At 46.9% G+C, this 15,197-nt stretch overlaps 1 protein-coding gene across 1 annotated transcript in view; it reads right to left on the reverse strand.

Annotated features, from left to right (window-relative positions):
• The window catches only part of LOC142566715 (uncharacterized), a 168,693-nt gene that overhangs the window by 124,787 nt on the left and 28,709 nt on the right, over positions 1–15,197 (reverse strand). Inside the window, exon 2 of the mRNA XM_075677556.1 lies at positions 2,995–3,069. Within this exon, the coding sequence (XP_075533671.1) occupies positions 2,995–3,069 (75 nt within the window). The remainder of the gene's footprint in view (positions 1–2,994; positions 3,070–15,197) is intronic.

Consider the following 15,197-nt stretch of genomic DNA (forward strand, 5'->3'; position numbering starts at 1 on the left):
TTCCTTTTTTCTTCTGGAGCGTGCCTTCTCAATAAGAAAGAACCCACATATTACTCTCTTGCAAACCGATCCTTTTCGTCAATAGATCTTAGTATAGCCTCCCCGTCTTTACTGCTCGAACTTGAATGGGAAGTTGCCAACAACCCTTACGGCAGCGACCACTTCCCTATACTGCTAAGATCACATAAAGAAAACGAATATCCACCACACGCTCCTAGGTGGAAGATTGAGACAGCTGATTGGGAGAAATTTCGATCTCTTACTAGTATCTCATGGGCTGACATGTCTTCGTTAGAAATTGATGCTGCAGTGGAGTTTTTCACAGCCTTCATAATAGAAGCCGCATATAAATGCATATCACAAGTAAATGGCTTGGCATGTAAACGGCGTGTCCCGTGGTGGAACGACGATTGTAGGATCGCTCGAAAGAAACAAAACAAAGCGTGGGGGTTGCTACGCGCCTCCCCCACTGCGGAGAATCTCATCAATTTTAAAAAAGTAAAATCACAAGGCAGGCGAACCCGCCGACAGGCCAGAAGAGACAGTTGGCAGAAGTTTTTATCTGATATAAACACGTATACAGATGAGGCCAAAGTCTGGAACAGGGTAAATAGCATAAGAGGGCGACAAACATACTCCCTCCCTTTGGTAAACACACATGGCGATACCCTGCAAGACCAGGCTGATGCTCTGGGTGAACACTTCGAGCGCGTGTCTAGCTCCACTCACTATTCAGAGAACTTCCTTAAATATAAAGAAATAGAAGAACTCAAGCCTCTGAATCGGAAGTGCACGCCAAACGATCCTTATAATCGCCCTTTTACCATTGCTGAACTTAAAGCCTCCTTGTCATTATGTCGGAGCTCTGCACCAGGCCCCGATAGAATCTTGTATGATATGCTTAAACACCTGCACTCCGACACAAAAATCACGCTACTTACACTTCTCAATGCTATCTGGGCTGCTGGTTATCTCCCATCGAAGTGGAAGGAGGCTATTGTGATCCCTGTTTTGAAGCATGGTAAAGACACTTCATTGCTCACTAGCTACCGTCCCATAGCGCTTACAAGCTGCCTCTGTAAGCTTTTCGAAAAAATGATCAATCGCCGTCTGACACATCTCCTAGAGTCTAGTAAAATGCTTGACCCATTTCAATGCGGTTTTAGGGAAGGGCGATCTACAACCGACCATCTCGTGCGCATCGAAGCGAGCATTCGCGATGCCTTCGTACACAAACAATCTTTCTTATCTGTATTTCTGGATATGGAAAAAGCATACGACACAACCTGGCGGTACGGAATCCTGCGCGACCTTTCGGTGCTGGGCATCCGCGGCAATATGTTAACTATCATAGAGAGCTACCTAGAGAACCGTACATTTCGGGTGAGAATAGGTCCTGCACTGTCGCGTACATTCATACAGGAAACTGGGGTACCCCAGGGTGGCGTACTCAGCTGCACGCTCTTTGTCGTAAAGATGAACACGCTTCGGGCATCATTACCACCAGCTATTTTTTATTCCGTCTATGTAGACGATATACAAATAGGCTTCAAATCCTGCAACCTCACAGTCTGCGAGAGACAGGTACAGCAGGCCCTAAACAAGGTGTCCACGTGGGCAGACCAAAATGGATTTAAAATCAACCCCCAGAAAAGTTCCTGCGTTCTCTTCACAAGAAAGAGAGGCCTAGTCCCAGATCCTTTTCTAGCGCTGGGCGGACAACAAATTCCTTTTAACAAAGAGCACAAATTTCTAGGTGTTATACTTGACTCCAAGCTTACCTTCATTCCACACCTAAAATGTCTAAAAACAAAATGTCTAAAAACAATGAACCTACTTAAAATCCTATCCCACACAACATGGGGTAGCAACAGGAAATGCCTGTTGAACCTTTACAGGAGCCTAGTTCGATCACGAATAGACTATGGTGCCGTAGTATATCACTCTGCCGCCCCGAGTGCACTAAAAATGTTAGACCCCGTTCACCATCTGGGAATCCGCCTGGCCACTGGCGCATTTAGAACAAGCCCTGTTGAAAGTCTGTATGTCGAGTCCGATGAGTGGTCACTCCATTTTCGGAGAACATACATCAGCTTTAACTACTTCCTGAAAGTGCGCTCTAATAAGGAACATCCGTGTTTCACAACCGTTAACGAATTGTCGTGTGAAACACTTTTTCGTAATAGACCCTCTTTGAGATTACCTTTCTCAATACGTGTAAGAGAACTTGGCGAAGAAATGGACGTCCCATTTCTCGAACATCGCCTAATGCCTGCTGTTAAGCTAATACCGCCCTGGCAGTGGCAGGTGATAGAATGTGACGTATCGTTTCTAAAGGTCACAAAGCACGCTCCTGAGCTTGAAATTATCATGCATTTCCGGGAGCTTCAATTGAAGTACTCCTGCTCCGAGTTTTACACAGACGCATCAAAATCACATGCTGGCGTATCCTACGCTGCTGTTGGGCCCTCTTTTACTGATTCTCACGTGTTGAACCCCATAACAAGTATCTTCACTGCAGAAGTCTACGCAGTACTGTGTGCAGTAAAACATATAAAGAAACTGAAACTGGACAAAGCCATATTCACAGACTCGTTAAGCCTTGTAAAAGCACTCACTTCTTCTCAAAAGCATACTAATCCTGTCTTCAATGAACTCTACTCACTCTTATGTAACATCTATTTATCACATAGGCATGTAGTAATATGCTGGGTTCCTGGCCATAGAGGAATCGAGGGAAATGTGCTTGCCGACGAGATCGCCAAATCAGTAGCATCGCAAGGTATTCGTTCTGCTGCTGTCCCTGCCACAGACATGAAGCCTTTTCTAAGACACAAACTCCGAAGCCACTGGCAACGCTTGTGGGATACAGAAACAAGTAATAAGCTTCACCTAATTAATCCGAAGCTAGGTCCCTGGCACCCAACTACGAAAATACGAAAAACAGATGTCCTATTCACAAGACTGAGAATAGGACACACATTTGGCACTCACAACTTTCTCTTGTCCGGTAACGAGCCTCCAACCTGCGGCAGATGTGGCGATCGGCTGACCGTCCTCCATGTCTTGCTGGAGTGCCGGGAAGCCGAAAGAGACAGGAGGAAACATTTCTCGTTTGCATACCGCCATTGTATTCCCCTGCATCCGGCTATGTTTCTTGGTGAAGAACCGCTTTTTAAGACCACAGCAGTCCTCGCTTTCTTAAAAGATGTTGTACTACATGTTACAAGACCATTCATTTCGTAGCGCGTCCTCTTTCCGTAGGATATCGCTAGGATAGATTCTCAGTATAGCACATGCCTCTCGGCCCTTGCGTTTCAAGGGCTCTGGCGAGGCAGTAGTGCTTTTAGACAATTTTAGCATCTCGCATATTTTATATAATGCATCATTATTTCTTAATGCATTTTAGTGATCATAGTACACGTCATTAATCATTGCCATAATTTTATTACGTGTAATTTTTATGCAATTTGCACCAACTCTTTTAGGCCCCTTTACAGCCACGTCACATTAAATTCACAAAACCCATCAGACCACGACATATTAAATACCACTAGCATGGCGCTCTTTGGCCACACCTGGCCCTTGCGCCATTAAACCACAAACATCATCATCATCATGTAAACCCATGCGAATCAAAAACTGGGATTTTATTCTATGACTTAAGCGATCACCTCCCTGTATTTTTTGCTTCATTTGCTCCAGAAAAAAAAACAGCCAAGCAACTAAACAGCTGACAACTGAGCGACTAAAAAATGACGAAACGAGGCAAACGTTTTTTTTCATATAGTTAAAGAAGTTGATTGGCACGATGTCTATTCTAAAGAAAAATGTAAACGATGCGTATGATACATTCATAAAGTTGCTTCGCGCTTGGGGAACACGACGAAGTGATCCTACTGCTGAGTGTTTGTTCTCTGTCACCAGTATTTTGTGGCAATTCTCGCTTTCTTCCGGGGAACGCTGTTCCCTGCCCGACGGGAATGGAAGTGGAACCACCCGCACTCCCTCCTGATGTAGCGGGGCCCGCATCGGCAACCTCAAGGAAGCGGAACAGCCTCTCGAGCGACAGCGAGGCTACCCTGATAGACTTGACCGAGAGCTACGACAGCTCCGACGACGACTACGTGACTGTCCTGAGTCAGAAAGCAAAGCGGCGGATGCTTAGGGCCTCTGTGGACACATCTACTATGAGGACTCCGCAGAGTTCGCCGAAGTACACCATCCTTTTCTTACCTGTGCTACCCTCCGACAACATGAGGTTCATCAACAGGCAAGTTGCATCGGTTGAACTCGAGAGACTGTTGCCAAATGGCATTGAGGACGTACGAGTCAACCCTCGGAAGAATATTGTCGCGGTAGACGTCGCCCAAGCGTCGGCGTTAGATTCTCTGCGAGCTATCACTGTTCTCGGTGACATGAACGTCCGTACCATCATCCCGATGGGAAAAGAAACTACTACAGGCGTCATATATGACATTGATGCGGGCATCTCAGGCGAGGATTTACCACTTTTGATAAAGCCTGCCAATCATGGGACCCACATACTACAGGTGGCCCGTCTCGGAACTTCCAGATGCGTGAAAATTGTCTTTAAAGGTGACTGCCTTCCGTCGCATGTGAAGGTAGGTCATTTTTGACATGCTGTCCGGCCCTTTGTTCCCAAGCCGCTTCAGTGCAGAAACTGTCAGAAATTCGGCCACGTGAGCGCCATCTGTGGACAGTCTGCTATATGTTCCCGCTGTGCAGCACAACACTCTGCAGGCGACTGCCAGGCAAAAGCTTATAAGTGTCCGAACTGTCAAGGGCCCCACGATGCCTCATCAAAGGAATGTCCTAGAGTTAAGCGAGAACTCTCCATCTTGAAGAAAATGGTGAGGGACCGGTCGACACATCGTGAAGCAGCTGCTGACGTCAGGCGACGTCGTTCTCGTCGCAGACGCTCATCAGGGAATTCTGCTCTCCGTACAAAGAATACGCGTGCCACACAGCCTCTTGCTGTTGAATCTGCTCCAACCTCAGTGCAGAATGTTTCCAAACCGTGTATAGATAACGGAGCATCTGAAAAGAATGCCGTGGATGAAGAATGGCCACCACTTCCAAGGATAAGCCCTGTGGAAAAACCCCAACGAGGAAAGACACCACAATGCTCACCTCTCACCCCTCACCCAGATGAGCTGACAGAGCATGACCGCCGAATTGTAACAATGCTCAAGTCTTTGATAAATACGATTCGCACGCTTGTGGGCAACTCGAATACGCCAACAGCTCGAAGCGCACTGCAAGTGTTGGATGCCCTGAGCCCAGTGCTTGCAAATCTTGCATAAGCACAATGGCTCTTCCACTGCCTTCACTCCGTGATGAAGTGCGCAGTGCGACGATTTTCCAGTGGAATGCCAGAGGACTTAAATCACGGATTTCATGTTTCCGCCAATACGTTTTCATGAACCGATTTCCTGTAGTGGTAATATGTGAACCGAACGTGTCAAAAGCGCTACGACTCTCTGGATACAAAGCCTTTATGGCGTCGACGTGCGGGCAATCCAGCAAAGTACTTGTTTACATCCGTACAGAACTGACTTACATTCCCCACTCGGTGCAGCCTCATGATGGAAACGAATACGTGTGTCTCCGCATTACAAAGAATAAAGTGGCCTTCACCCTTATCGGCGCCTACATATCCCCATATAGTCGATTCGACGGCGACCGATTGCGAGACATCCTGACGGTGACTACTGGACCCTGGATTATCACGGGAGACTTTAATGCTCATCACTTGGCTTGGGGAAGCTCCAGAATAGATTCCAGGGGCCGGAAACTTGTGGAATTTGCTTCCGACAATGAACTTGGCATTTTGAACGATGGCAGTCCGACGTACTTGCGTGGTTCGAACTATAGCAGTTGCTTAGACTTGACCTTGGTGTCACGGCAACTTGGTCAAAATGTTCGATGGTTCTCTGACATCGAGACTCATGGTAGTGGCCATATTCCCACCTACTTAAGTATCACTGGATTTGGAAGCTTCTCCTCTTCTACTTCCCGACAAGCATATATAAGGTGGTCAACGTATAAGACAAAGGTGGAAGAGGCATGCAAAGAAGGATTTACCGGCACCATTGAGAACCTTATTACAAGTGTACTGGAATCGCCTAAGTACACATTTCCATCCCCTAAAAACGTACGGATTTTGACATGGAACTTGAGCGACTTCGAACTATTCGCAGATGAGCCGAGAGGCGATACAGGCGCACGAAGTCAATTCATGACCTTAGAGTCGCTCGACGTATACAGAAGAAAATCCAACGTCGTATGGACAGTCTGGAGGAACAACGGTGGAAGACGTTCTGTGAATCACTTGACCCCCGCAAGCCACTGTCTATCATATGGAGGACGGTGCGCGGCCTTGGCTCGTCTCCACAGCAACGACACCCATTCTCAGCCCTAGCCCTCCATCAAGGCCGCTCACAGGTCGGTATAGCCGAAGACTTGTGTGAAGATTGCGGGCAGTGTGGTCACCATCAATAGCGAAATTCTGGGTGAGGTTCCTGCGGCACGCTTCCCAGAATTGAATGTGTCCTTCTCACTTGAGGAATTGGACGCTGCTCTGGCCTCATGCAGGCGCTCATCGTCGCCAGGACCAGACGGCATCACCTACGCTGCTTTATGCCACCTAGGTGAAGATGGCCGAAGCAGACTTCTGGAATGTTATAACCAGTCATGGAATGATGGCGTCGTTCCTGAGCGGTGGAAGTCCAGCCGCTTGATACCACTTCTGAAGCCTGGAAAGTCGCCACTTGACCTAGCGTCCTACCGACCCATTGCGCTGTCCAGTTGTGTTGGGAAGGTCATGGAAAGAATGATTCTCACCCGCCTAGAATGGTATCTTGAGCGCCACAACGTATACCCCGATGCCATGGCTGGTTTTAGAAGAGGCCGTTCCTCTATTGACAACGTCATCGACTTAGTCACGTCTGTACAACAAGAAAAACACCACAAGCGTATATCGGTTGCACTATTCCTCGACGTGAAAAGCGCCTATGATAATGTAACGCACGAAGTCATCCTTGATGCCCTGGAAAATAATGGAATTGGTGGACGCATGTTTCGGTAGATTCGAAGCTATCTATTCCAAAGATCCTTCTTTGTGCACAGTGCAGATGGGCGAACTGCTGACCATTACACTTACCGTGGCGTCCCTCAGGGTGGGGTTCTTAGCCCCACTTTGTTCAACCTTGCAATCCTTGGCCTTGCCGACATTCTACCACATACAGTAAACCTTTCCATATACGCTGACGACATATGCATATGGGCCTCGGCAGTTACACGTCTCCAGGTGCGTGCACGGCTCCAAAAAGCAGTGACCCTAACATCATCGTACCTGCGTGCGCAAGGCCTCAGCATTTCGACCGAGAAGTGCGCCTTAGTCGCCTTTACCCACAAGCCCATGACCTGGTACCCCATTTCTATTGACCACCAACCAATTTCCTACGCAAAAACTCACCGATTCCTAGGCGTTATTATAGACAGAGACCTTTCATGGAGCCCCCACATCACATACTTGAAGAAGAGGCTTACTTCTATCTCCCATATATTAAGGTTTCTTGCCGGTAAAACGTGGGGCACATCCGTGGCATCTATGCTTCAACTATACAGGACGCTCTTCCTAGGATACTTGCGATACAGCACACCAGTGCTGTCCAATGCTAACAAAACTAACATCCATGTCCTACAGAGCATTCAAGGCCAAGCCCTACGAACATGTCTGGGGCTACCTCGAAATGCTTCAACCGTGGCAACAATTGCCATCGCGAGAGACCACCCAATAAGGACCTATATAGATATCGACGCACTCCGGGTGCATGTTCGCCATATATCCAGAGTCCCTGACCACCATCTCGCTCGCTTGCCTGAGAAAAGACCCAAGGCAGCGTTCTCCAGATCAGTTGCGGCTAACCGACACTCTTTGTCTTTGAGGCACTCACCCGCAACAAGAACGCCATTCCCTATGTGGTGCTTGAAGAAGCCTCCAGTGTACCTTGCTGTTTCAGGAATAGTGAAGAAAGCTAGCCTGACCACCGCGGCTCTCAAGCAGATCACATTGGAACTTCTGCATTGTTCATACGCTAACCGAATTCATGTTTACACGGATGGTTCCGTCTCCGAAAATTCTACAGGCGCCGTTGATCTACCATCTCAATCGGTCGTCATCAAGTTTAAGACTTCACATGTAACGACCTCTACAGGTTCTGAACTGGCCGCTCTTCGCGCTGCTGTCGAATACATTGAAAAAGAACCGCCCAACAAATGGGCAATATTTTGTGACTCGAAAGCAGCGCTCCAGAGCTTGCGAAGTTTACGACGGGGCAATTATGAACAGTGTCACAAATCAACGAAACCTGCCATTGTGCATCTGAAAGAGGACATGATATCATATTTCAGTGGCTGCCGGGACATTGTGGCATCGTCGGTAATCACCTCGCCGATGACGCTGCCCGACGTGCCCAGGCTGGCTCACCTACACTCCTTATACCGTTATCCAGAGTCGACGCTGCAAGAGAGCTTCGAAGTCTCGCTCGTACAATCACGTTAGGTTGCTGGCATACACCACAGAACTGTAAGTGTCGTTTACACAGCCTCGACCCATCACTGACACTTACATTACCAGCGAACCTTCCACGACGTGACGCAACACTGCTGTGTCGGCTGTGGGTAGGAGTAGCATTCACCAACTCCTACAGCTATCGTATTGGAATGGCGGATTCGCCAATGTGCGCTAAGTGCAAGTATGAAGAGACCATCAGTCACCTTCTGTGCCACTGTTCTCGCTTCGATAATCAACGTGCGACTCTCCAGTGTGCCTTGAATAGACTGGATGACAGGCCATTTACGGAAGCGAAGATCTTGGGAGCCTGGCCTCACAGCTCATTGGCCCAGAAAGCAGTTCGAGCGCTTTTTCGCTACCTGAGGGCAACAGACTTGAGTGCCCGACTATAGACATCCTACACCTAAGTTCTCTCTCTCCCTCTTTCACTCCCCATTCCCCTCCCCATGTGTAGGGTAGCAAACTGGACTCAGTCTGGTTAACCTCCCTGCCTTTCCGTCTTCCCTTCTCTCTCTCTCTCTCTCTGCTTCGCGCTTGCTATGTTGCTGCGTTCCCAGTAAAAATATCTTCTAGAAATAAAAAAATCACGGGAAGCCATGGGTTACATCAGATTTATATTATCGTATCAAAGTAAATAATAAGTTATCTTATGACTTTGTGAGCACGCGCGCGCCTGATAAATTCGAACTATACAAAAACTACCGAAACGCCCTCACGTCTGATCTGACATGAGCAAAGCACCAATACTATGAGAAAACGTTTGAAAGAATTTACAACGACCAAAGAAAGATATGGGCCGTGGTGAGCTCGCTCACTTCCAGGAAAAAAGTTACTAATGTCTGTGAGGAGCTTACCATAGATGGAGAAACGCTGCGCGGGGAAAGATTGGCTGACGCTATGAATACTCACTTTATTGACGCCGGTTCCTATGTATCTTCTTGTGAAACAGAATGCGAATATGGCGCTCTCAATGCAAATACAATCTTTCAATCCATCTACATGCATCCTACGGACCCGGTAGAAATATCAAATGTAATAAAACAAAGAATAATGTAGCGCCAGGGATTGATGAAATATGCCCAGCTGAAATAAAAATGGTTGCGCCGCCGTTAATTCGTGGGGTACTTAGTCACATCGTTAATCTGTCTCTGGAAAAAGTCATTTTTCCGAAGCAGTTAAAGACGGCGAAAGTTACTGCGATCTATAAGGGGGTGGTGTAAACAACTTATCGAACTATCGTCCCATATCTGTACTTCCCACAATATCAAACATTTTTGAAGCCGTTATTTATGAAAGACTTCTGGTATTCCTTGAAAAACATCAACTCGTAGACAAAAATCAATATGGTTTTCGAAAGCACAAATCAACTGAGCAGGCTCTAGTAAATATCAAAAGACAAAATCATCGAAAATATGGAAAATAGGGAATATACGCTTCGTCTGTTTCTAGACTTCAGGAAAGGCTTTGACGCTATACAATTCGATTTATTAGAGCAAATTATCCAGGTATGGAGTCCGAGGCGTTGCTCTTGATCTTCTCAGAAGCTACTTATCAGATCGTTTTTAACTTGTAAAGAATAACGGAGCATTTTCAATGGAAACGAGAATAAAACAAGACGTCCCTCAGGGCTCCATACTTGTGCCACTATTATTCATCATCTTTATAAATGATATTGCCTCCATCCCTGGTACCTCTGACATCATCATGTACGCAGATGACACAAATATATTTTTTCCCTCCCATAACCTTGCAACAGTTGAACGTGATGCCAATGCATATCTTTTTCATCTATCCAGATGGCTAAAAGAGAACAAGCTGACAATAAATGCCTCCAAAACTACATACATGATATTTCGTCCTACCAACAAGCCATTGTACAAACATAATGCTAAAATTTTAAGAAGGCGTAATTAAACATGTTGAAAAACAAACATTTTTTGAGGTATGGTTTCAAGACAAACCAAGTTGGACTACACCTATAAATTACCTCATTTCAGATTTAGCACGTACAGTTGGATGTTTGCAGAGGATAACCCGCCTTATACCACTCTGGCTAAAGCGAACTCTTTATTATTCTCTTTTCTATTCCAAACTTACATATGGTTTATTTGTCTGGGGTACCACCACAAAAACAAATTACAGCAAGCTTGTTATACTCCACCAAAGGATTTTACGGTTTTTTGAAAATTATTATGGTAAAATGCAAGATTTAAGAACGGCTCCCTTATTTATAAAACATGGTATACTGCGGGCAGACCACTTATGCTGTTTCAAGCTATTGCAATTAATACACAAAAACAAACTCTACACCAAAGATGAAAAAATTCCTAGCTATTGTCTAAGATTCCAAAAACGACGCACTCCTAAAATACGAACTGAATACGGACGACAGATAACGGAATATCAGGTAGCTGATGTATTAAATAAAGTCAAAGAAAAATTGGATTTCAGTACCACTATAAATATTTTCAAAAATAACATAAAAATGTAATAATCATTTCAGAATTAAAATACTCTCAGAAATAATGTTTGCTGTGGTTATTTCTCCACTTACTATTTGATTTCATTTGGTGTGTGTAAATATGCAAAGGCGTGCGATTTGTGTGTGTACACAAACATATTCGTATGTTGTATGAATATAGTTGCATAATAAAAAATCACGCACGTGAAATGTATGTCCAATGTATATATGTACTTCATACATTATGTATGTAAAACAGACATGCATAGAAATAGACACTGTCCTTATAAAAATGTAAAATGGCTATATTCTGTGTTTTCCCGTGTTTTTTGTTTATTTCTTTGTGATGAAAGCGTTACTGTTCTCTTTGTCTAAAACCGCTTGCCAAACTGTAAAGGGTCAGAGGCCTTTGTTAGGCATTTTAAGCCTTTAGCCTCTGCCCCTCTAGCAGGCTCTGTATTAGGTCTGTTGAAAATAAAGCATACATCATAGAACCTAAGTGGCCCCGATGCGCTAGTTTGGAGTCACAACAAAGTGCTATGCTTGAAATTCTTTGTATGGCTACGAGCTGCGACACAGCGTGAAAGTTGGCATGCGGCTTTATCACAGAGAAGACGGTTTTACAATTCCGATGCTGTATGTTTACGAAACAAGCGGGAATTAGGCACTAACTGAGCCCCACGAAGGCGAGAATCATAACAACTATCGGGACGTCAGTCTACAATTCTACGTCAGTCGGCTTCACTGCTGTGCTGTGCCGGTTGCAGTGTCGTCCGTGACACTTCGCATCCTTCGGTAGACAGCATCGATGTGCAACACATATCTCATTTATAATGCTTTCTTTTGGATCATGGACTCGACCGTCATATGCACAGAAAGCCATCAGAGCCTTGCCACATTTTTAAAAATTAGCAGGCTTAACGATCGCGTTTGAATGCGCGGTGAACGCTGTTGCGAGCGCGTGGCACACAACCTTGTTGCCTTGCTTTTTTTCATCCAGCTTTGCCCTCCCCCAGTGTAGGGTAGCCAACCGGGTGCAACTTGGTGAACCTCCCCGCCACTCCTTGTCCATCTTTTCACTTGCAGGTGCAATACTATCGGTCTTTCCAAAGGGGGCTAGGACAGTGATGGTCTAAACATCCTCACTATTTTGCAATTTACATATGAGGTGGACTTAAGAAACTTCATGCACATGTCGTTGCTGTTCGTATTGACCCTGCAAAGCTATGTTGTAAATACAGAAATAAAGTCAGTTGCGTTGTCGCGGTTGGGTGCGAAGAAATTGTTGTGGACCACTTCGTGCGGATGGCACGTTGAAATAGACAACACAGGAGCACAAACTAATCAAGAGACTGCAAGACTGTGCCGAACTGGGTTCGTTGGTGCATTTTGGTTGGAGAAACGTGCCCAAGAGATAAGCGAAGCATTTCTGTTATACCAACACGGTGATTCATGTGCTAGCGTACTTTCTATATGCGTGCACAGCAGTGAACAGAGATATATGTCAAATGTTGTCGAATTCTGGGGTTTTACGGCCAAAACCACGATTTAACTATGAGGCACACCGTACTGGGGGACTCCAGAGTAATTTGACCACTAGCGAACCTTTAACGTGACCCCGTTGTACAGGACACGGGCGTTTTTGCATTTCGTCTACATCGAAATGCGGCCGCCGCGACCGGGATTTGATTCCGCGACCTGGAGCTTAGCAGCCCAACATCATAGCCGCTAAGCCACCGCGGCGGGGGATATATGTCGAACGTGTGACTGCTTGCCGGCAATATTGGCTTGAGGATTTCATCTTTTTTGTTCTCTGCGAAGGCCCTCGTTCGTTCGTACACATCAACGTTCAAGTGTAATAAACATAGGTTGTCTTTGCTGTGTATATCATATCAACTTCGTCCTGTCTGAAGCCATTTTCGATTACCTTCTAATCAAGAGAGCATTCAGAAAATGTATTTAGAAGACAGCGACCAAGAGAGACGGGTGGAGTAACCTCCGCGAGATATGCAACGTCAGGTCAGTTTGTGGTATCGCTGCACTAACCTACTCGTACATCAATGAATGGAACAAAACTTGCGCTCGCATGCAAGGTATTTATTGCCCTCATTGGTCAGTTATTCCAGGGGACCACGAACTACTTGGTGCCGAAGAAGGCGTGTAGCAAGCACTCCTACACAATTACTTTTGTGCCGTGTACACCTACGAATATCCTAAACTTGCTGAACAGACAAAGCCTGCCGGAGTATTTGGAGCGTGCGGCCCGAGGCCAAGTTGAATAAATCCGGATAAACACCCCGGAAGAACATTGCTCCTCAAGACGTCAACGCACTGATGATTATGGATACCGCCCTGAGGTGACATGGCTATTGAGAAACATTTCTCACCGCTCCTTTCAACGGAAACGGCAACAGGTGTCATTTCTGATGCGCGCCGGAAAATCTCGGACGCTGATCTTGCTAAACTTCTTTTGCCGTCACTTCTAGTTCTCAGCGTTGATAGTTTCATCGATGCGTCACGCTGGTATTTCAGTCGGACACCTTTACCTATATATGCTCTGGGGTCTTCGTGTGTCACAGGAGTACCGACCCCCGCGGGTTCGAGCTCAGCGAGCCACAGGGCCACGTCAACCGTCAGCCTCTAGCGCCGCTGCGCGTGAGCTCAAGCCGCAAGGAGCTAAGGAGCGACGCACGCAAGAACACAGTATTGTCTTTAGTTGACGGAAGCCGTTTACTGTATCCGACGGCACCCGACACTGCACAAGTGCGCGGTCCCGGGGCGGCGGGGAACCAAAGGGGTCCCGCACCAAGGGCGGAAAATAGTCAGTGGCCTCTGTAGCACGTCGCTGCGAGAGAACAGGCTGAAGCTGGGACACGCTGCTAGGAAAAGTCCCGGCAGCTATGCTACGTGCGCTCGCGATAACCAATGGACCTACTCGCTAGAGCTCGGGCAATCTCCTTCGGCTTGGGTCTCCGATGGGTGCGGCTCGGCGTGGTACGACCTCGCGCGAGCACTAGGCACCTGTTCTTCGGCTTAGTGTCCGGACTGGATCAACACGAGCTACGCGTTCTCCACAAGGTCAAAGGCACCGTGCGTGAGCTCAGCCCTCGTCACAAAGGTGTCGGCGGACGAGAGGAAGCATGTACGCACTCGGCGCAGTCCCAAGGAGAAAGAGACACGCTACCGTCACGACAGTAGCCACCAGGGGCCGCTTCTTTACGTCATAGCTCCGCCCTCACCACGAACCATCGCGAGTGGAGCGCCACTGCTGCCAACTGGTTCGGAGGGAGAAGGCAGTGAGGCGTAGAGATTGCGGACAAAGGTGAAAAGCGCCCGCGCAATGTCGCGTCGAATTCCCCAAATCCCAACAATGCAAGCGAAACTTGGGTGAGACATTCAGTACGTCCTCATTTGCCTAAAGTTGCTGCAGGGCCGTGGGCGCATCAAACTGGGCCATGTTAGTAGAAGTCCACAAGAGTGGACGTGCAAACGCTGCGGTGAAGCCTTAAGACAAGAATTCTGAAACTGCTGCAAAATCTGCAAATTGCTCAGCCACCGCGAAGTAACATCATATGGTTGCTTGCAGATTAAGGGGAGTTGCGCTCAGTGATCCATATTCGTTAAATATAAAACTAATTGTTTGGAACTTTTGCCCAATACAGCGTTTAATTTTCTATTCTCGAATATGCTCTTTAGTTTCTCGATATCTCATCAGTTTATTTTCTATAGCCGTTGGAAGGTGGGAGTGCAGGGTCTCTTGTGCAATGTTCGGGCTTTCTTCCAGGCCTAGAAGAGTGTTACAAAAGGGGCTTGTAACGTGGTTGTCAATGTTCGCCTTGGTTAAGCTCTTGTGCGCATTATTTTTCTTTGGTTGAAGTGCGTGCTTGCTCGACTTCTCTGGGGACCACTCTGTGTTTGTGTATCTGTTGCATTGCAATGTTGTGCCGTTGGCTGGCACCCGGGCCGCTTCCAGAGAGCGCCTGCTTTGGGAAGGCGGTGGCCGGAGGCTGTTCGGCGAAAAAGGGAGCGGCTGAGGTTCTCACTGGTTCTGGCGAGCGCCATAAATCGCGCAGCGAGCCGCTGTAGCGGCACCTCGAGAAGGGAGTCTTTGGGGAGTGTTTGCGTCGGGCCGAA

This window comes from Dermacentor variabilis, unplaced genomic scaffold, assembly GCF_050947875.1.
Source record: "Dermacentor variabilis isolate Ectoservices unplaced genomic scaffold, ASM5094787v1 scaffold_13, whole genome shotgun sequence".
Taxonomy (NCBI): Eukaryota; Metazoa; Arthropoda; class Arachnida; order Ixodida; family Ixodidae; genus Dermacentor; species Dermacentor variabilis.